This window comes from Onychomys torridus, chromosome 7 (assembly GCF_903995425.1).
Source record: "Onychomys torridus chromosome 7, mOncTor1.1, whole genome shotgun sequence".
In the NCBI taxonomy this organism is placed as follows: domain Eukaryota; kingdom Metazoa; phylum Chordata; class Mammalia; order Rodentia; family Cricetidae; genus Onychomys; species Onychomys torridus.
The window spans coordinates 91,739,337-91,761,034 of NC_050449.1; the positions used below are offsets into that span (position 1 = coordinate 91,739,337).

At 41.2% G+C, this 21,698-nt stretch overlaps 1 protein-coding gene across 2 annotated transcripts in view; it reads right to left on the reverse strand.

The window, feature by feature from the left end:
• Positions 1-21,698, reverse strand: part of Pik3cb (phosphatidylinositol-4,5-bisphosphate 3-kinase catalytic subunit beta) — a 109,543-nt gene that overhangs the window by 12,861 nt on the left and 74,984 nt on the right. For both annotated transcript variants that reach the window (XM_036193084.1, XM_036193086.1), the window contains exons 10-19: positions 20,099-20,195; positions 19,044-19,174; positions 17,669-17,719; positions 16,351-16,539; positions 14,124-14,245; positions 12,037-12,180; positions 9,798-9,897; positions 5,416-5,594; positions 3,949-4,058; positions 2,269-2,347 (exon numbers count right to left, since the gene is read on the reverse strand). In XM_036193084.1, coding sequence (XP_036048977.1) covers positions 2,269-2,347; positions 3,949-4,058; positions 5,416-5,594; positions 9,798-9,897; positions 12,037-12,180; positions 14,124-14,245; positions 16,351-16,539; positions 17,669-17,719; positions 19,044-19,174; positions 20,099-20,195 — 1,202 coding nt within the window. The remainder of the gene's footprint in view (positions 1-2,268; positions 2,348-3,948; positions 4,059-5,415; positions 5,595-9,797; positions 9,898-12,036; positions 12,181-14,123; positions 14,246-16,350; positions 16,540-17,668; positions 17,720-19,043; positions 19,175-20,098; positions 20,196-21,698) is intronic.

The window sequence follows — 21,698 nt, forward strand, 5'->3', positions numbered from 1 at the left end:
AAGTTAACAGGAAAATATATCACAAACAGTGACCATTGGGTCCTTTTGGGGTGAATTTTGAGAGAGGGTACTAGAGCTGAAAGAAGTAGGCACATGCTCCCATCCCTAATCCAGAAGCACTCTTCACTTAATAACCACTTGCAAATGAAAATTTAGTTTCCCCCAAGGGAGTCTCATTGGGGAAACCTCTCTTAAGGGTAGGCTGCATGCCCAGCAGTAGATGGCCAACAGAAAATGAACTCAACGGTATCATAATGTCATGTCAGGGCTTTTCCTTTTTTTAATTTTATCTTTTGTTTGTTTTTTGTTTTTCGAGACAGGGTTTCCCTGTGTAGCCCAGGCTATCCTAGAACTAGCTCCGTAGACCAGGCTGGTCTCAAACTCAGAGACCTGCCTGCCTCTGCTTTCTGAGTGCTGGGATTAAAGGTATGTGCCACCACTTCATGGCTTTAATTTTATCTTATTATTTTTTTATGTTTTTTTTTTTCCTTTTTACCCCACATCCTTTATGTATATATTATGGCTTCCAGTTTAGTGTTTTTAATGGAGTTCCTGAGTATGAGAATAAGTGGGTCTGTTTCTTGTACCTTCTCTTGTGGGTCTTTTCCTTCTGTTTGTCTGTTTTGCCCAATCTGATGTGTTGGTTTTTCTTTTATCTTATTATATTTTATTTTACTATTATCCCTTAGAAGTCTATTTGTTTTCTAATGATAGATTAAAAAGGGGGTGGATCTGGATGGAAGGAGCTAGAAGTAGAGAAAGAAGAAACTGTAATCAGGAATGTATTATGTGAAGGGAAAAAACCCATTTTCAATAAAAGAGAAAAAACATAGATCTCTTACAACAATCATAGTTACAGTCCCATGAAAGGGAAAAAAATTACACTGGATTGTTCTAACTTAGTAGAACTAGAAAAGTCTATTCTAGAAAGATCTAGAAACAAAGACTTCCTTTAAAATACAAACAAAGAGGCAGACGAGATAATTCCGTGGATGAAAGTGCTTGCTGCCAAACTGAGGCTTGATCCCTAGGATCCATAGAAGAAAAAGTCAACTCTCAAAAGCTGTCTTCTGACCTCCCTATGTGTCCCCATGGTGCACATATGTGTATGTGTGCCAAGACACAAATGTTTAAAAAACACAAGGTAGATAGACAATCAGGTATTTTGAGTGCCATCATATTTTGGCAAACAAAGGGTTACTGGACATGTCTTCCCACACACTGTTTTCTCACTTTGATAGGACAGTAATATAAGAGAATGACATGAATGTGGACTCTTGACAATCCTGGATTTGAAATGGGCACTATTTAATATTTTTTTAACCTTTTTTAAAAAGTCACTCACATGTTAAAAAAGAGTAACACAACCTTATGGAGCTGTGAGGTTTACAAGAAATGATCTACATGAAGCTAACAAAGTGCTTTTATTAGTCAATATACAGCAACGATTTCCAATCCTTTTCCAAAGATTTCAAGAGGGTGCAAAGGGTGCACAAATACGTGGCTGGAATCCCAGCACTTGGGACACTGAGGCAGGAAAATAAATTCGAGTCCATCATTTGATACCATGTTTGATACCACCCTGGGCTATATAATGGACCATGTTGCTGTGGGATGGCTTTCTGTCTGCTGTGAATATGTGTTGCTCTGATTAGTTGATAAATAAAATGCTGATTGGCCAGTAGCCAGGCAGGAAGTATAGGCGGGGCAAGCAGACTAGGAGAATGCTGGGAAGAGGAAGGGCAGAGACAGGAGACACCAGCACCACCAGAAGTAAGATGTGAAAATAGCAGTAAGCTACTGCCATGTGGCAACTTATAGATTAATAGAAATGAGTTAAGTTATAAGAGCTAGCTAACAAGAAGCCTGAGCCATTAGGTCATGGCCATAAGTTTGTAAATAATATTAAGCCTCTGAGTGTTTATTTTATAAGCAGCTGCAGGAGAGATTTGTCCTGACCACAGGGCCAGGCAGGACCAGAGAAACCTTCAGGCTACACCCTGTCTCAAAATAAAAGCACCAAGCTTGAAACTGTAACCTGGCACATGATTCTAGATGTTTGTCCAAGTCATATTAATATCCAAACCTACCCTTCTCTGGAATCTCAAGCACATGTAGTTTTAAGTATGAGGAGGTTCAAGCCGGGCAATGATTAGAAACCACATTGTTAAAGACCGTACTGTTATTATGAACAATAATTAAAAGTGAAGGGAAGGACTCAACAGGAGAAAAACACCACAAAGTAAGCAAATGCATTGGAGCACTCACCGAAGGTCCAAACCAGCCTCTTTCCAGAGCAGATCCATCAGGCGGAGCATCTGCAGAGTCAGCATGTCCTGCCGCAAATCTAAGGGAAATGCCTGCTAAGTTACATGCACTTGTTATCTTGTGCACACACACCCCGCCACTTGTTAACTCAACATTAGGCTTTCAGTCAGATTCACTAAACCCATTACCAAGCACTGTACTTTTTCTTCCAATTTAATCTTGCCCATATTCACTGTATCAAACAGGCTCAGTGATCACCATTTCCCTGTATGGTTTCAGAAATCAAGTTTTCAACTGTTTCCCATGTATGAACTATTGCACCAACCACAGGAAACTGTGAAAGTACATTTCTACACATACTGTAGCATTTGTTAACTTTTCCCACCTTTCAGGCTACACAGAAAATTCTTAGGAATCACACAACTCAGTGCATTAGGAACCCAGCAAACTGTTAATAGTTGAATTTATTTATCATCATGTCCATAAATGTTTCTAGGCTCAACACTCATGAAGCATGAAAATTGCAAACTTGAAGCCAGCCTTGGCTATATAGTATGATCTTGGGCCCAAATAATAGTAAGTAATAAAAGTTAGAGTCCTTTCAGCCTGACATGATGGCATACAACTGTAATCCCAGTACTTGGAGGTAGGGAAGGTAGAGGCATCAGAGTTCAAGGCTATTCTTGGCTATATAATGAGTTCAAGGCCAACATAGTTTACATAAAAGTGTCTGTCCTCTTCCCCCCACTTCCCAAAGAGTACTTCCTTTTTTCCTTTTTATTTATTTATTTGTTTGTTTATTTATTGTGTGTGCAGTATTCTGCCTGTAGGCCAGAAAAGGGCACCAGATCTCATTACAGAAGGTTGGGAGCCACCATGTGGTTGCTGGGAATTGAACTCAGGACCTGGAAGAGCAGCTAGTGCTCTTAACTTCTGAGCCATCTCTCCAGCTCCCAAAGAGTACTTTTGAACAAAATAATGTCAAAGTAATAATGGTATACTATTTGTATGGTCAGTGGAGTAAAATATTTAGCAATACATCATGAGGGCTGGGTATGCTGGCACATTCATGTAATCCCAACACTGGGGAAGCTGAGTCAGGATCACAGGTTTGAGGTCAGCCTTTGCTAGAATGAAACACTATCTCAAGCAACATGACCCACTCTAAAGAAGTTCAATTAAGAAGTTGCAAGCACATCTAATAAGTTATTTGTTGCAATCCCTTTAAGGACTCTGGCACAGAGATGTTAAACCTTTAAGACCCTAGAACTAATCAGATGGAGGGCTTGTGGCCATAAAGCTTATAAGCCATGACTGCCTTTGGCTGGTGCAATTACTTCAAAGACATTTCCTTATAAAGTCTGGGTCATCAGCTCAATCCAAACCAAACTCTGGCAATGATATCAAAGTTGCTGTCACTGGAACAGGATACATGAATATACACTGAGATATCCTCACCTTTGCAAGCTTTTCATCAAAAGATTTAATATTTGTATTTCATAGGGCAAAATAGGAAGGCTTATTAGGTAACTAAATGAACTGTAGAAGCGATTTCTCAGGAAGAAAGGAGGGATCCTAGGGGATGCTGAGCTGACCTTATGAGCACTGGCAGTGGTCTCTTGGCTGCTGTCACACTGGAACACACACCTTTCCCATGTGATGTGAAAATTCAGGACTTACCGTCGCCATTTTTAAAGATCACTCCAACCGAGTCCTCCCCAAAGCCTCTGTTGCTGTAGACCAGCCACAAGGGCTTCATCTTGGAGTCCATGTACTTGCACTTCTCAACACTGAAATCAGCAAGGGGGATCAACAACTTCAGCAGAGCAGTGCGGAAGACTAAACGTGCCCTGAAACATCAGGCTTGCAAGCCCTCATCTATTTCTTTCAGAGTTTATGCAAGTCAAAAAGAATTTCTCTGAGTAGAAAAGGAAGCCCAGGACAGCTCTGGTTGGCATATATTAATGCCAATGGGTGAAGCAGAAACCTAGGATCTGATCTTTTATTACCTCCACTTGAAATTTCTCCTTGTTTTCTTGTATTTCCTGAACTTTTATATTTAGTGAGTAAAAAATTAGAATATACTACTGTATTAAAATTAGGATTACAAATAACTCTTGATTTTTAAGGACATTTCTTGTGTGTGTGTGTGTATGTGTACATGTATTTGGGTACTACAGAGACTAGAAGAGGGAGGGCATCAGGTCCCCTGGAGCTGGAGTTACATGCTATTGTGAGTCGTCTGACATGAGTGATGGGAACCAAACCCTGGTCCTCTGCAAGAGCAGCAAGGGCTCTTAAATGTTGAGTCATATCTCAAGCCCTGATATTTTGATTTCACAATGAGGAATCAATTCTGAATACTGTTGTTCACAAAAATTATAATATTCCACTTCTGTATGAATGAAAAGATTGGAAATAGTTTAGAGATTCATCTCATTTTTAAGTAGGAAGTCAATAAATAATGTGTCATGGTTTCCAACATTCTGCTCATACAGGAATTTCAATTTTTAAAAATTGATAATATAGCCAGGAATGGTGGCACATGCTTAGATTACCTGCACTTGGCAAGCAGGAGGATTATGTGTTCAAAGCCAGCCTGGGCTACATAAAGAGTTTGAAGCTGTCCTGGGCTACGTAAGACCCTGTATCAAAACTAATTTGGGCTGGAGAGATGGCTCAGTGGTTAAGAGGACATATTACTCTTGGAGAAGACCTAAGTTCAGTTCCCAGCACCCAAGTCAGGCAGCATACAATAAATATCCAGGGGATCTGACACCTCTGTCCACTGTGAACATGGCATTCCTATGCACAAGCCCCCTGCACCCCCCATAATTAAATATTATAAAATCTTTTTATAAAAGCTAGCTTATATATGTTCTTATACACAACTAAAATATATATAATTGAAAGAAATTAATTTGCAATATTACTAACCCCACAAATAAACCTAGTGAAGAGCTCTAGAGCCCAATGAGTATAGACACAGTCTCTGCAGACTCTTTAAGATTTTCTTTCCTTTTTACATTTGACCTCCTTGGCCTAACAGCCAGCCCCACCAGTTCCCCAACACAGGGACTCAGAAATCTTTTCTGCATTGCTATGTCCACAGGCTACTCACTGTGCAGAGCAGAAACAGTCACTTACTAGAGTTCTGAGAGGATGACACATGGATTCAGAGGTGACTGCAGGTCAGAGAGGGCCTCCCGGTAAGCATTCTGTTTTAAGCAAGTGTGCATAGCCTCCTTTCCTTTAGCTCTGTTGAGCTTCATTGCATTCAATTTGATTAAGCTATTTAAAGTTTTTAACTTATTGAGTGCTTCAACCTGAAAAATAAGATTCCCCATCCCCCAAATTTATTCATGGTTAAAAATAATATATCATACAGTTACATTTACCAGTAGCTCTAACAAACATACATATACAATCAGCTTAAGTTCAAAACCCTGCATTTAAGAAGGGTTTTACACATAGTATGTTACTATCATTTACCAGTCCAGGTACCACTTTTAAGTCCTTTATTAATGATATTTTATAAATTTGAGAGCAGTAACCAGGCATAGACTGGGTATTTTCAGATAACTGTATTCAACTCTACAATTCACCGAGTAATGGAATCTGAAACACCTCCTCAATCTGAACTGCTCCATCCAGTCTACACCACATGACAGGCAATCTGTATGGAAGTAACCACTGTTTCTGGTATTGAAACCTTAGTGCCTACTTCCATGTCCTTGTCTCTTTTGTTCTAGACACAGCCTTTTATGTAGCCCAGGCTGTTCAGCCTCTCTAGGGCTGGAATTACAGGTATGTGCTACTGTGTCTGGTAATACCTATCATCATGTGTCTGGAATCTCAGCCTGTTTTCTTTCCACTGCCAAGACAACAAGAACAGGTTATGATTCAAGGTATTTGTTATCCAAGATGAAACTGCTTGCTTTTAAGCCTGGTGCAGTGGTACACACCTTTAATCCTACCACTTGAAGGTTGAGGTGGGGGGCAGAAACAGGTGGATCTCTGAGTTCAAAGCCATCCTGGTCTACAAAGTGAGCTCCATGACAGCCAGGGCCACACAGAGAAACTCTGTCTCCCCAACACACACACACACACACACACACACACACACACACACACACACACACACACAGATTTTATTTTTAAGATTTGTTTTATTTTTATTAACTGTGTATATGTGCATGTGCCTGAGTACACGGATGTGTACCATATGTATGGAGGTGCCCACTGAGGCCAGAAGAGGGTGCCAGATCCCCTGGAACTGAAATTACAGGTGGTTGTGAGCCACCTGACATGGGTGCTGGGAACTGAACCTGGGTCCTCTACAAGAACAAGTACCCTTAACCACTGAGTCATCTGAATAGCATTAGAATCTGGGATAACTCTGGCTATTAAAACTTAAGCCAAAACAAACAAACAAACAAACAAACAACCTTGTAGTGTAGCAATAGCCAACTAGATCAAACCATTATTTGTAAAAGCCACTTTAGCCAAGCATGGTAGTACATGTCTTTAATTTCTGTGTATGTGGTAGTGAGGCAGTGGGGGTAAAATTTGGGGCAGAGGGACCTCTGTGAGTTCAAGGCCAGATTGGTCTACATAGTGAGTTTCAAGAGAGCCAGGGCTACAGTGAGACCCCGTCTCAGTCAAAAGAAAAAAACAAACACCCACTTTAGCAAGTTCTGACCGTGAACACCCATGATCAGGAATCAGAGGCAGGAGAACAGCCATAAATTTGACACTAATCTGGTTTATATAGCAAGTTCCTAGCCAGAAAGGGCAATTATAGAGACCCTGTCTCACTCTCCCCACAGAAGTTCCTGTTATTACTTAAAAACTGAGGGTCTATCCATATTATATTATATAAAACTCATGAGAACACAATAATCATAGCCAATCATAAACCTAAAAGAACATTTCATGTCATTAAAACTAGAAACAACAAATAATAACAAACACATATAAAGAAAAACACGCCAGGCAGTGGTGGTGCACGCCTGTAATCCCAGTACTTGGGAGGTAGAGGCAGGTGGATTTCTGTGAGTTCGAGGCCAGGCTGATCTACAGAGCTAGTCCAGGACAGGCTCCAAAGCTACAGAGAAACCCTGTCTTGAAAAACCAAAAAAAAAAAAAAAAAAAAAAAGAAAAAAGAAAAACACAAAATATATGAGGCAAACATAATGATGCATGCTGGTTTGAAATCTCATTACCAGGGAATTCATTTTGTATCATGTTTTTATTTTAAAACTTTGAACTTTGCTTCCATGTAAGAAAATCATTAAGACTATGTATGGATGTAGATATAGTTTCCTACATGCAGGAAACTAGCATGTAGTTTCCAAAGCTAGGCTGAAACCTTGCTCATATAGAAAATTAAGATGGTTCCATGTAGCTTGTTGATAAAATCAAGATGGTTGATGCTTGCCAAGTTAGCCATCTGTCAAAACCACAGACACTCCACTTTTCAACAGTTTCAGGAGCTGTACAAACACTGGCAACAAGGAAACCAGATGAACACTGGTCTATCTGAACTATTTCAAATCACAATTTCTTCCACGTTGTACAGCTGGTATCTGCTATGCACCACTGATAAGTGTGTTGATATTCATTTCCTGGAATAGTATCCTAAAAGGCCATAAGTCAAAAAACACTTCTAAGTATTTCAACAAATGTCATTTTACAACTTTATGACAATAACAAAAATACCACGGGAAAATAGCTTAGTAGGTAAGAGCATTTGCTGCCAAGCCTAGAGATCTGAGTTCAATTCCCAGGACTGACTGAAGGAGAGAACAACTTCAACAAGCCATGCTCTGACTTCCATATGCCATGTGGCAGGCCTGCACCCCCACACCGTCAGTCAAGTAACAGTGACAGCAATAGTGGTGGCACAGGCCTGTAATCACTTTTACTCAGGAGGCTAAGTATTCCAGGCCAGCCTGCGCAACTCAGTGGGACTCTCTCAAAATAGATTTTTTTTTTTTTTTTAAATAGAAAAAAGGGAGTGGGGAGAGTGGAGACTGGGCCTGAAGAGATGGCTCAATGTTTAGGTGTGTTTACAGAGTTTAGTTTCCAAAACTCACACTGGACAGCTTACAACCACCTCCAACTCCAGCTCTAGAGGATCTGATGCCATCCTCTAGCCTATGTGAGTATCTGTACCTGTGCAAACACACACACACACACACGGGAAAAAGGAAGATGGAGCTATAGTTTAGCAATAGACTGTTCACCTATGATGCTAGAGGACTTGGGATCAGGAGAGGAGGAAGGGGAGACTGATTACATATGCCTTGTTAGGAGTTACACTAAATGCTCTGGACAATGAAGACAATATGCAGTGTGCTCTGATACAATGAGTGAGGGAAGACGGTGGTCAGATGAGGTCAAACAAGTACGTACCAAGAGGGACCTTATAAGCCTTGGTAGAAGTTATGAGTTTTTCAGTGTTATAAAAATTTATTGTAGGGATTTAAAGAGGAACATGATATGATCGGAAAAAAAGATCACTTATCAGAGGCTGTGCAAGGCAAAGGAGGTACAAAGGGGAGCATGGGAATTAAGGGTCCGATGCAGAAGGTGAATGGAATGAGGGTGATGATAATCAAACAAGGACGGTCGCGATGAACACTGGGTTCTGAATTGCAGGGATTAATGATATCATCTTATGTTGTGAATAAACGTTAGCTATTATGACCACACCCAGTGGGCTTTCCAAAAGGTATCAGGCCATCTCATAAAAGCCTATGGAAGTTATCCTAACAAGGCAAAAGAGCTAGAAATGGTGGCACATTCTTGTAATCTCGGCATTTGGGGAAGGGGAATGAGGCAGGAGGATTACAAGTTCAAGGCAGCATGGGTTTTACATACATACTGGTGAATTATCAGGAGAATAATAAGACAGCATACTTAAAGCAGTATAAACAGTATGATTCTTGACATAGTTATTTAATAACTTAGAGTAATATCAGCAATACCTCCAGAATGCAAGAGCATATTACAATTTGAGGCATGAACATATAGCTTGAAAAGGTAACAAAGATTCTGAATTAGAGAAATCATAGTACCTGTGGGTTTATACCTCAATAATCTCAGTCTAAAAGACATGATGAATTATATGCATTATAAATACTATACTTAAGAGTTAAAAACTTGCCGGGCGGTGGTGGCGCACGCCTTTAATCCCAGCACTTGGGAGGCAGAGCCAGGCGGATCTCTGTGAGTTCGAGGCCATGGGCTACCAAGCGAGTTCCAGGAAAAGGCACAAAGCTACACAGGGAAACCCTGTCTCGAAGAACCAAAAAATTGGGGCGGGAGGATCTCCTGACCATGCTCATCCTCGACTAAATAGTGAGCTCAAGGCCAGCCTGGGCTTCATGAGACTCAGTCCTTCTCCAAAAGTACTGATCAGATCAAGTGACTGAGAGGGCAAGGGAGTATGTGGTCAGAGAAATCACATTTGATGAACTTATCAACCACTGTGCATTAAACTGAATTAAAACTGAAGCTCCTACCTGCTTGGAAAGCACTTTCATGTGTCCAACGCTTCCTCGACAGTACGCTTCTAGGATGACACCAAACTGTACAGACACGGCAGGAATGTGCACCTCTGACCTGCAGAAGTCAACATGCAATTTGGTTTGTTTACCAAACACTTCAGACCACAGAAAAGGAACACTGCCTTCTTTATTCTACTATGAAATATTCTGGTTCCAAGTAGTTCGAGAGCTGTTCTTCTAAGTGCTTACTAGGAAGATGGTCACAGCTTGATCTGTTAAGTGTTAGGACTCAGAAGTTAGAGTGTTTAGTAAGCTTCAATTACAATCCTGTAATTGAAGAAAACCAACATCTTCACATTGTATTTGATTTGTCTTCTGAAGGAGAAAAGAGATGTAACAGAAATTTAGAGAGAATTGGGCAGAAAAATTAGTCTATTTGACTAGGGTCAGGAAAACCAATGCCTCAATTAGCCGTTACCCAGTTTTCTCCTCTCTGCCTGTTGTTGGTGAGTAGGCACAGGCCACAGGGAGCCTGTGGAGGTCAGAGGACAACTGTGGAGACTTGGTTTTCTTTTTCCTTCTTTACATGGGTTCTGGGAATTGAACTCAGGTTGCCAAGCTTGCACAGCAAGAACCATTGCTCACTGAACCATCTTGCTGACCCTATTTTTCTTTTCTCACTTGAAGAATGGTGTAAGGCTGATGGTGGTGGTGCACGCCTTTAATCCCAGCACTCAGGAGGCAGAGGCAGGCGGATCTCTGTGAGTTTGAGGCCAGCCTGGTGGACAGAACGAGTTCCAGGACAACCGGGGTTACACAGAGAAACCCCACCTCAAAAAACAAAACAACAATAACAACAAAAAAGATTGGCATAAATATATGAAAAGAGAGAAGGAATATTTATTTTGTCATTCTCTGATACTGAAATGGATGAGAAGACAAATTATAAATAACAAAATAAACCTACCAACAAGAAAACTACTTCAGAGGAAATCCTCTAAAATTAACACCACAGTATTACAGAGCTCATACTTTCTTGAAAAGCTTAGCCAAAAAGGCAGGCATTTTTTCCTGGTAAATTTGTTTCAGTGGTGAACTACAAATGAGGAGGGGACCCTCTGCTCTCAGGGTCAAACAGAGGAGTTCCTTCAGCTTTTACTCCCACCTGACTGCTGCCTGACTAGTGAGACAGGCTCACCTGCATGCATGCATGCATCTGAAAATGACCTAAATGACCTAGTCGGTATAATAACGTTACGGACTCGGGATGTAGCTCGGGTGGAACACTGGCTAAACATCTGCCAGACCCCGTGTTCAAGTCCCGCACTGCAAGGTTAAACAGATGCATAAACAGGGGCTGGAGATAGCTCAGAGGTGAAGTACTTGTAGTGCTCTTGCAGAGAACCGAAGCCTAACTAACAAGTGCCTGTAAGTCCAGCTTCAGGGGGATCCTAGGCCTCTGGCCCCTCCAGCCATCTGTACTCACGTGTAGAAAGACATCTAAATAAACACAATGCCAAAATACACAAATAAAACCACTACTGTTTTAGTAAAACTTTGACTTTACTTAGTAAAGTAGTGGTAATAATAGAATTCACAAATGGGAGCTGGAGAGATGGCTCAGTGGTTAAGAGCACTGGCTGCTCTTCCAGGGGACCCAGGTTGCATTTCCAGCACCCACATGGCAGTTCACAACTGTCTATAACTCCAGTTCCAGGCTATTCAGTGCCCTTTGCTGGCCACTACAAGTACCAGGCATACAAGTATGTCTATACATACAGTCAAAGCACCCATACACATAAAATAAAAGAGATTTAAAAGTATGTACTAGACACAAACTTCTGAAAGGAACAACTAAATCAGCACACAGCTAACATATATTAGGACAATTGGTTTATTTTTTAAAAAGAGCACCTGAAGTTGGAAAAGTAACTGGAGGAGAGGGAATGGAGTGGAGCTGATCAAAATATACATACAAGCCTAAGTTTTAAATATTTAAAAAGAAAATTAGTTTGCTAGAAAATATTATAATAATATGTTACCAGTTTTAGTTTAAAATCCAGAAAGGATCATGGGACAGTTGTCTAGATTTCTTTGCCAAATGACCAAAGTAGAGTGTGGTATGAAAAGGGAGGCCACTAAACAGTGTAAATGCTACAGATCGATCGGAAACCAGGAAGCCTCTGAAGGTCCCACTGAGGTCTTATACCCCACTGGATTAGTTATTAAAGCACATGAAACATGAAAGACTTACCTCAGATGCCAAAACAGAAACTGCCCAATCCTCCGATTATCGAGTGCTCTTTCTAATAGGAATCTAGAGAGGGCACAGTCAAGAAAAGGCTCGTACTTCAAAACTTGCACCAACTGTAAAAGATACTGAGAGAGTTCTTCGTCACTGAAAGAAACAAAAGAGGGGGAAGCTCAGCCACCAGTGCCAGAAAAAGACCCTCCCTGCCAAACTCACATGCTAACTAACCGGCTACAACACATAGGTCTTCTGGGCCAGGCTTCTCACATGCTTACACTCACTGCACCACACTAGAATACTGATTTCAGATAAAAGACACAGGTTTCAGATGCAGGGAGGGGGTGACCAGCAGCAAGAACACATGTATGGGACATTCTTATCAAACCTTAGAAGTTGGTACAACTGATGACTGCATGTATAATCAGCCAGGAGCCACGCCCCTGCCCCCAAATGGCTGCTTTAACAAAATTCTTTATTTCTATTGTGTGTGAGACATGTATGTGGTGTGTGTGCCAGTGTTTGTATGGGGGTCAAAGGACAATTGGTGGAGTAAATTCTCTCATTCTCCCTCTACATGGGTCCCAGGCGTCACTCAGGACCTTCACTTCCTGAGCTACCCCACAGGCCCAAGCACAACTCTGATCTCGCGAATGTATTTTGTATTTAGCTAAACAAGTATTTTTTAAAATGAAAGCTTTAATGATTTATTTTTTCTTTGCTATCATGTGGTTTTAAGTAATTCATTCTTCCACATCAGTAAAGAACGAAAACCTTAACATCAAATAGGCCAAGGAAAAGAATGTACCTTCAGGCAGGGCTTGTAATGATTTCACTGTATAATACATTATTATAAAGGGACTAAACTTACTCTGGCTAAGTCCACTGCCATCACAGACAAGCCCAGCGGTTCTAAGGTCAGAATACCCAGCCCTCTCACTGTCCACAGTGCTTCCCAACCATTGGCTACAAAAACGGCTAGCTGAGGTGAATCTGGGGTCAAACCACAGCATCAAATGAGAAACGAAACCCAGAGTACTAACATCTACCAGAGGGAGGTGTCAGAATTAGCCACATAGGGCAACATGATTATTTCAGCATCTCCCTCCGAAACCGAACACTTAATCCAGAGCACAGTGTTTTTCATCAGGCCTCCAGTGCAAATGCAGGGAGACAAAGCAGCTGTGGCTTCATTTTTAAAACTACCTATACGTCAATCTTAATTGGTTAATTAATTAATTATGAAGATCCATGTCCACTTATAAAGACCAATAGCAGTATAAAAAACAGAAGTGTAAGTCAGGTAGTGATCATGCACGCCTTTAATTCCAGTACTCAGAAGGCAGAGGCAGGAGGATCTCTTGAGTTTAAGGACAGCCTGGGCTACACAGAATCTTGGAAAACCAAAAATAATTAATAATAATAATGAGGAGGATAAATAAATAAGCAGTAAAAAAAGAAAAAAGGAACCCCCCCCAAACAGAAGTATAAAAATGTTTCTCTTCTAGATCTTATTTTGCTTCTCAGACCACTATTAGAAAGTTTATATAGTCTCTTCTACCTAACAAACTATTTAAAACAGATCTAAAGCAAGAAGGGACCATAGCCAGGACGGGGGGGGGGGGGGGGGGGGCAGGAGAGAATAAGTCTGAGATTGAGAACTAGCTAGCCTGGGCTACACAGTAAGTTCAAGGGCAGCCTGTGAGATCCTTCTTGAAAATAAACAGACATGCCCCCATCATAAAATATTAACCCTCTTTATTTTGGGGTAATTGGTGGACTACTGCAAAGGAAAGAGACAAACAACACCGTCATGGCTGCTCACCTTGGAAAAGCTGGCCTCTGGGGTTGGCCTGGGGCCGGCATTTGGAAACTAAGGTTTCAGAACTCTCTCCTATAGTAAAGGCAGAGTGGCTTACTGTCCCTAAAATGTTCGTGCAGAGCCAGCAGAGGGCACTGTGATGAGACCCCGCGTGACCTGGCTACCATAGCTCAAACAAGCTTACCTTTCTTACGTGACATTCAAGGAGCCACCCTCTTTCTTATCCACCCAGGCAATCCCTTGCCCCAGGATGGTCTCATAAAAGAGATACCTCATCTGTCGCAGGCAGCCCACAGCATATTCCCGGACATACTGATCTGGATAGTTGAAATCCAGGAGCTCCAGCGCTTCCCTGGGGGGCAGTTTGGGCCAAATCTGCAGGAGTGCCTGAAGCTGTTTAAAATTAAAACTGGGTCAGAAGTTTGGTAGACAAAAGTAACTCATCTTTCCTGGCATATGGGAATGGAGATAGTCAAAAGGAAGGAAAAATGTTAATTACTGATGCCTCAACCATTCTGGAAGATGTAGACTAACAAAGATTGTTCTTGTTTCTCAAACATTCTCTCTCTCTCTCTCTCTCTCTCTTTATATATATAAAATGTTTAAAAGGTTACTATGAGCATAATTAACAGAGTAAGACACTGCAGATGTGACTTCTACAATCATAGCCATCACATAATTTAAGGAGAAAGGAAGAAGAAAAAAGAAACAACAAGAAAGCATATAAAAGTAAAGTATAAACGTAAGTTAAGTCTCAAGGTAACCTCTACTAAGGAGGTTAAAAACTCAACATAAAATTACAAACTTTACTTTAAACTGAATTATGTATTTGTTTGTTTGTTTGTTTGTTTGAGGCAAGGTTTCAGATTTTTATAGCCCTGGCTGTCCTGGAACTTCCTCTGTAGACCAGGCTATCCTAGAACTCTGAGATCCATCTGCCTCTGCCTCCCAAGTATTGGGATTAAAGGCATGCACCACCAAGTCCTGCCAGTTTTAAATGAATTTTTTAAAAAAAATCTATTACTTTACAGAATCTTTTATTAATTAGAGAACATTTGAGTTCCTCAAATCAGAATAAATATAAGTAATCCATGAGAACTAAATAATAGCTACCTTTTTTTTTAGTGGATAATAAATCTTATTCACAAATGCTAACTGGACATTGGACAACTAAGACTCTTGGGCAAGAGCTGGAACCACATGTGGAAGATGCGTAGATGTGGCCACACCGGGAGAGGAGGACTCTTAGCTGCCTCTGCCATGGCTCTCTGTAATGCGAGACCTCCTCCTGTGGCTATGGTACATTTACAGGGCAATCTCATGGGGGACAGACAGCCAGGAAGAAAACTGATCTGAGGAAGAGTTGGGGGAGGGGGCTGATCTGTGGCCCTTGCAAAGCTCAGACTTGGCAAAGCTTGCTCTTCAGGATTTGTTACCTCTTGTTGGGTGTTCTTGAGTCCTGTACCACTGACAGCAATTTCCTGGGCAATATCAGTGCTAGAAAGCTATGTTGATTAGACTTCAGAGACCAAAAGATGTTCTTTCATCTGGCTGCTTATCTCAAAAGCAACTCAGCCAGGCATGCTAGTGCATGCCTTTAAACCCAACACTTGGAGGTAGAGGCAGGTGGGTGTCAGTGAGTCTGAGGCCAGTGTGGGGAGTTCTGGGCCAGCCAGGGCTACATAGTAAGACCCTACCTAAAACAACAATAAAAGCACTTGGGGTCCTATAATGAAACTGGTGAAGGTACCCAGGTACTGAGGATCTGACTACACCCCCTTTGATAGATGGTGGCTCTCAAACTACTGTTACAATGGTTGTTAACATTGGGCATGGCTACTCCACCCAGATTCCAGGATCCCTAAAGTCTTGAAAGTTCCTGGATGGTACATAGCACATGTAAGCAATTTAAAACCTCAAAAATAGCTCCTGCAGGGAATTATCCAACAAGCTAGGCATCATGGTGCGTATCTACAACCTCAGCACCTAAGTGAGACAGTGGGGCTGAAACAGAAGGATTGAAAGTTTGAGAGCAGCCACAGTTACACAGTGAGAGCCTATCTTTAAAAAGAAACCAGCCGGGCGGTGGTGGTGGTGGTGGTGGCGGCGGCGGCCGCAGCGGCGGCGGTGCATGCCTTTAATCTCAGCACTCAGGAGGCAGAGGCAGGCAGATCTCTGAGTTCAAGGCCAGCCTGATCTACAAAGTGAGTTCCAGGACAGCCAGGGCTGCACAGAGAAACCCTGTCTCGAAAAAACAAAAACAAAACAAAAATGAAATAAAAGAAAATAGAAAATTTATCCAACAATGGGAATACTCCTGTGAAAAGACACTTACACAAGTAATGTATACACATGTACATACAGACACACACGCACGTGTACACACACATACAGAGCTACAGAAATGATTTTTTTGTTATTTGGGGGAAAGAAGAGGGGAGAGGGGGAAGGAATGGAGGAGAAAGGAGAAATGGAGGGAGGAAAGGATCTTCTGTTACCTGAGCTACATCTTCAAGTTTATTCCACTTGATTGACAGTAGTAGTTTTGGCAGTGACTGTGGGAAATTTTCTCGGCAGTCTTGCCGTAGAGTCCAGATAAGATCCATTTCATTCTCGCACAGCTGAGACAGGGGGTCCCTGTCCAAGATTTCTTTCAGTACAGCAAGAAATTTTTTCCCACCACGACTCTTAAGAAAGTAAAATACTCATTATAGAATTTAACTGTGCAAACCACAGGCAACTATTCAGCAAATGTATATGAATGAATTTATAATTGTCAGCTTTACCAGTTGAAGTAAAAAACTAAAATTTTGTACAAAGATTAATTAAAGTGGATACTTTTAAAAATTTTGCATTGCTCAATATTAAGTTTATGAGCTACATATTAAGAACGGTTCTTCTGCAGGGCGGTGGTGGCGCACGCCTGTAATCCCAGCACTCGGGAGGCAGAGGCAGGTGGATCTCTGTGAGTTCGAGGCCAACCTGGTCTACAAATTGAGTTCCAGGACAGCCCTCCAAAGAAAGCTACAGAGAAACCCTATCTCAAAAAAAAAGAATGGTTCTTCTGTCTTTAAGTCCAAGTGCAAACACTAGATGGCACTATTGCCTTTAGGTTAAATATATCTTATCTTATAAATTCACTATTATTTATAAGCCAGCCCCCCCCCCCCGCCTCGCCCCCCCCTCCCCCGTGTGTGTGTGTGTGTGTGTGTGTGTGTGTGTGTGTGTGTGTGTGTGTGCTCACTCGCCTGTGTCCAGGGTCTAGCCCGAGAGGTGTAAGCAGCACTTATATTAACAACAGCCCCAGAATAAATTTATGATATATATTAACAAATGTCTCAGAATAAATATATGGACTCTAGTCTTGCTTCCATGCTTCTGTTGTTTGTAATGTAGTAAAAAAGGAGCTGGAACAGAAATAAATAGTAAATCATAAAACAGAAATGACATGCTTAACTTGGCAGAGTTCTCAGGGAGAAGACAAAGGTCCCTCACTGTGAAGCTAGTTCATATTATAATGGCTTTGCTATGTGAAAGAACATGGCCTCCTAAGTTAATTAAATGATACCAAGATAGTACTGGAAATATGTGAGGTGTGATAGCATCTACTGTGGGCCACCAACCCTGAACCTGTACAGAAAAGGGTTTGCCACTCACATCCAAGTCACCAGAAACTGAGCTACATTTGGCCAGCACTGGGATGTGAGACTGCTTTGGAGCTGTGTCTCCCCACATGTGTTATAACAGATGAGGTGTCAGGCCCTCACACTGACATAGCTCTGTAGCAAGAAAGGCCAGATGAAGCGTGGTACTTACTGACACATTAGCACTGTCACTGCTGGCAATCTCGGCTGCCTTCTCAATGATCTGTTTTCAAATACAGTAAGGAAAGTTACACTTTGGCTGTGATATTTGTAGAATTTTCAATGTTAATAACTTTGCACTTGGATTACAAGAGACTGTACACATTTGTCACTTCTAGCCTTTATAAATGGGAACACATTTTAAAAATAAAACAACAACAAAAACCCTGTGTTTCTCTTGACAACAGAGAGGGAGGGGAGCAAGCCTGAGCCCAGTCCAGCTACACGCATGACAGGGGTGTGGAGAGACGGAAAAAGGACAATATGGGAGGGGAGGGAAATAAACCAAACGTTTATTTAGTGGAATAAAGTCTAAGAGTGGAAGTCTAGGCTTGGTAGAGGTAGAGCTCAGTGGCAGAGCATTTCCTAATGTTTGGGTTTGATCCCCAGCACTGCCATTAAAAATAATGTAGCAGGAATGACATGGTGGAAGCTGAAAAGTATTTTTCAATTCCTCAGTTTATATAGAGGGCTCATATTCTTGAAAAAATTGGAACTGCCTGACTCGGGGAAAGGAGGAAAGAATCAGAAGCTCCATGGCTTGTGACTGAGTTCTACAGTCCTAAGTAATTTACCTACATTATTACATGTTAAATGTGGTGATCCACATTTTTTTTTTTTTTAATTTTAATGCTTTTGAGAAAGAGCCACTTTATATGTAACCAAAGGGGATTCTGAGGCAGGGACTGGCAACCCCCCTGCCTCAATGTCACCTCTGCTGGATTATAGGTGTGAGGCACCATGCTGGGCAGAATAAACCTTCTTAAAGACCTTGTAATGATAAATTGGCTCCTGGGTGGATACAATTCACTTAAAGTACAAATGAAGAAAGCGATGTTGAATTACATATTTAATTTTCATAATACTCTAAAAACCACCTTTGAGGTTGAGTATATAGCTCCATAATGGGTCATGCTGTAGAGTGAGACACTGTCTTAAAAGCCACTACCCTGAAAGTCCTGATAACAGTAACACTCAGCATAAATCATCTCCTCTTTCATTGTACCTTTAATCTCTGAATCAATATGCCAGGCTTGTTTCACAGAACACATTACACATTCAGAGTTATGTGTAAATACACTTAAGAGACTCTTTACATCAGAAAAGAGCTCAGAACAACTAAATCACTCTTTATAAACATGGCCCCTGAACTGCAGAAACACCACCTTTCCCTTGGTCTGAGATAAGCCAAAATCAATTGTCATAATTGCACAGCCTTCCACTGGACAACAATGTCAATGTATGGAGAGTTTTGAAAGAACTGGACACACTCAGGTTGGAATGAACATTTACATCCTTCATGCATAGGGGCCTTTTAGTTAGCTTACCTTATCGAAGGGAGGGTAATAATAAGGCTGCTTTTTATTCTCTGGAAACTTTATATGCAAGGCAGTTGCATTTTCAGCATATGGGTTTGTCTGCACAGTGCCCATGGGATTCAGCATTTCTTCCAGCTCATCTAAAACATGCAAACAATTTGGATTCTTAAGAAAATGGTTTTGAAAGTAAACTTTAAAAAAACAAAAGTCTGGTCGGGTGGTAGAGGTGTGTGTCTTTAATCCCAACACTTGGGAGGTACAGACAGGTGAATCTCTGTGAGGTCAAGGCCACCCTGATCTACAGAACAAGTTCCAGGACAGCAAGGACTACACAGAAAAACCCTGTCCCAAAATAAAACAAAATAATAAAATTCAAATAAAGTAAATAAACAAACAAAAACCAAAAGTCTAGAACTGGTTTTCTTTCACGAAAATGTCCCTAAAAGTTGTGTCACTTGAGAAAGTCTAGCAAACTGCATCAGTAAGCCTTTAGGCATATGCAAAGGACTTCATTTATCTCGATCATCAAGCTCAATCTAACTGAAAAACAAATGCTTTTACTGTTTTCTAACTCTCCGGAGTGCTCATTTACCGCGACAGCTATGAGCAGTAAAGCTTGTTCCAGAAGACACTGTTATTTAGGAAGTTTCCTTAAAAGCCTACAAAAATAAAATGTTTAAAACAAGAAGACACTGAAATAAAGAAGTATACACTCAAGAACTTCATGTCTGTAACAAAATAGTCACTGTAAGTCCATTTCGGAATAAATAACAGCTGGAAATGGTGGTGCATGCCTTTAATCCCAGGTTTCAGAAGGCAGAGGCAGATGGATCTCTTGAGTTTGAGGCCAGCCTGGTCTACAGAGTGAGTTCCAGGTCAGCCCAAAGAGATCTTGTCTCAAAAACAAAACAAAACAAAGCAAACAAAGCAACAAAAAGAATAAATACCAAAGACAATTTCTTTACTGAAATACAACAGTAAATCAAAGGAAGACTGAGTAATGCACCAGTAAAATGCTAGCTGCTCTCCAGCGCTAGTGGCTGCCCTTAGAATGTACATCTTACCGGGAAATGAAGACCAGCTGTGCAGTATTATGTCTCCAGACCTCAGCTGTCCTTTGAAGTCAAAAACCATCGTATTTACCCATGCTACAGGATAATGCTGTTGAAAAAGGCATCATAACATAAATAAACCCAGAATGGACTTCAAGGCATGACAATGCTCATGCCCCCATTCCAATGTCAATACTAGAAATTTCTGAAGTTCTAGGTAATTTCAAAAAAAAAATCATGCAAAATGAAAAGAAGACATAGATGAGAGCAATTTCAATTATCTTTATATAATAATTCCTATAAGTAGGAAAAATCCTACAGGCCAATTAATATACCACAATAAAACAGTGTGCTCGCCAAATAGAAAATTTTGCTTTCTGTTTTTAAATGATGAATACAATGTGGGTAGCACAGTAAATCTAGCATGGGAGGAAGCTAGGCATCTGATACTTCAGGAATTACTTCTATGGCTAAAAGGGCGGTGCCGGTGTCATGTGGGGACTTACACCTGTAATCCCAGCTCTGGAAGCTAAGAAAGGTGGACTGCTGAGATTGTGAAGCCGGCCTGAGCTACAGAGCAAGTTCACAGAGCAAGTCTGGTTTACAGAATGAGAGCCTGTTTGGGGGTGTTTGTTTGTTTGTTTTGTTTTTGAAGATTGACTTATTTATTATGTATATGGTATTCTGCCTGCCTGCATGCCTGCAGACCAGAAGAGGGCACCAGATCTCCTGGGCACCAGATCTCATTACTGATGGTTTTGAGCCACCATGTGGTTGCTGGGAATTGAACTCAGGACCTCTAGGAAGAGCAGCCACTGCTCTTAAACACTGAGCCATCTCTCCAGACCCCTGTTTTTGTTTTTAAAGCCAAGCATAGTGGCACATGCCTTTAGACCCAGCAAAGCTAGCCATATAGTGAGACCCTGTCTCAAAACAACAACAAAAGTAGCAGTACACAATAAGTACTCTTCTGAGACCAGCCTAGATCACAGTTGTGTGTGAGTGTGTGACTGTGTGTGTGTATACATATACATATATGTTTTTCTTTTCAAACCTTTGAAAAGAATTCTGTTATCAAGATAGGAAAGCCCACAAAGGAACCAGCCCTTCTGTGATGTTTGAGACATTAACATTTATTTTTAGAAGGCTTTATCATAATAAGCACTCGGGAGTGCTTATATTCGCAGATCTTCCTTCCCATCCTTAGTGTTCTGTTGTATACCAGGCTGGTCTTAAACTCACAGGAAGATCAGGAGTTCAAGGTCATCATCAGCTAGTAGTCTAGGAGACGATCTAGAGACCTAGATAGTCTCAGGCTAGTCTGGGCTGTGAGCAACTCTATCTAAAGACAGACAGAAGGGAAACAGAGAAGGAAGAAAGGAACATTTGACTAATAACATGAAATAGAAAGGCTAGGACTGTGAGTCAGTGGTAAGCCTCAGCACACAGAAGGGCCTAGTTCCATCCCCAGAGCTGGAAACACAGACACAACTATTGCTGCTTCTGAGACAACTCTGGTGGCACATTCTTTTACTCAGTAGGCAGAGGCAAGAGGATTGAGAGTTCAAGACCAACCTAGGCCACACAGTGACTTTCAGGGGAGCCTGAACAA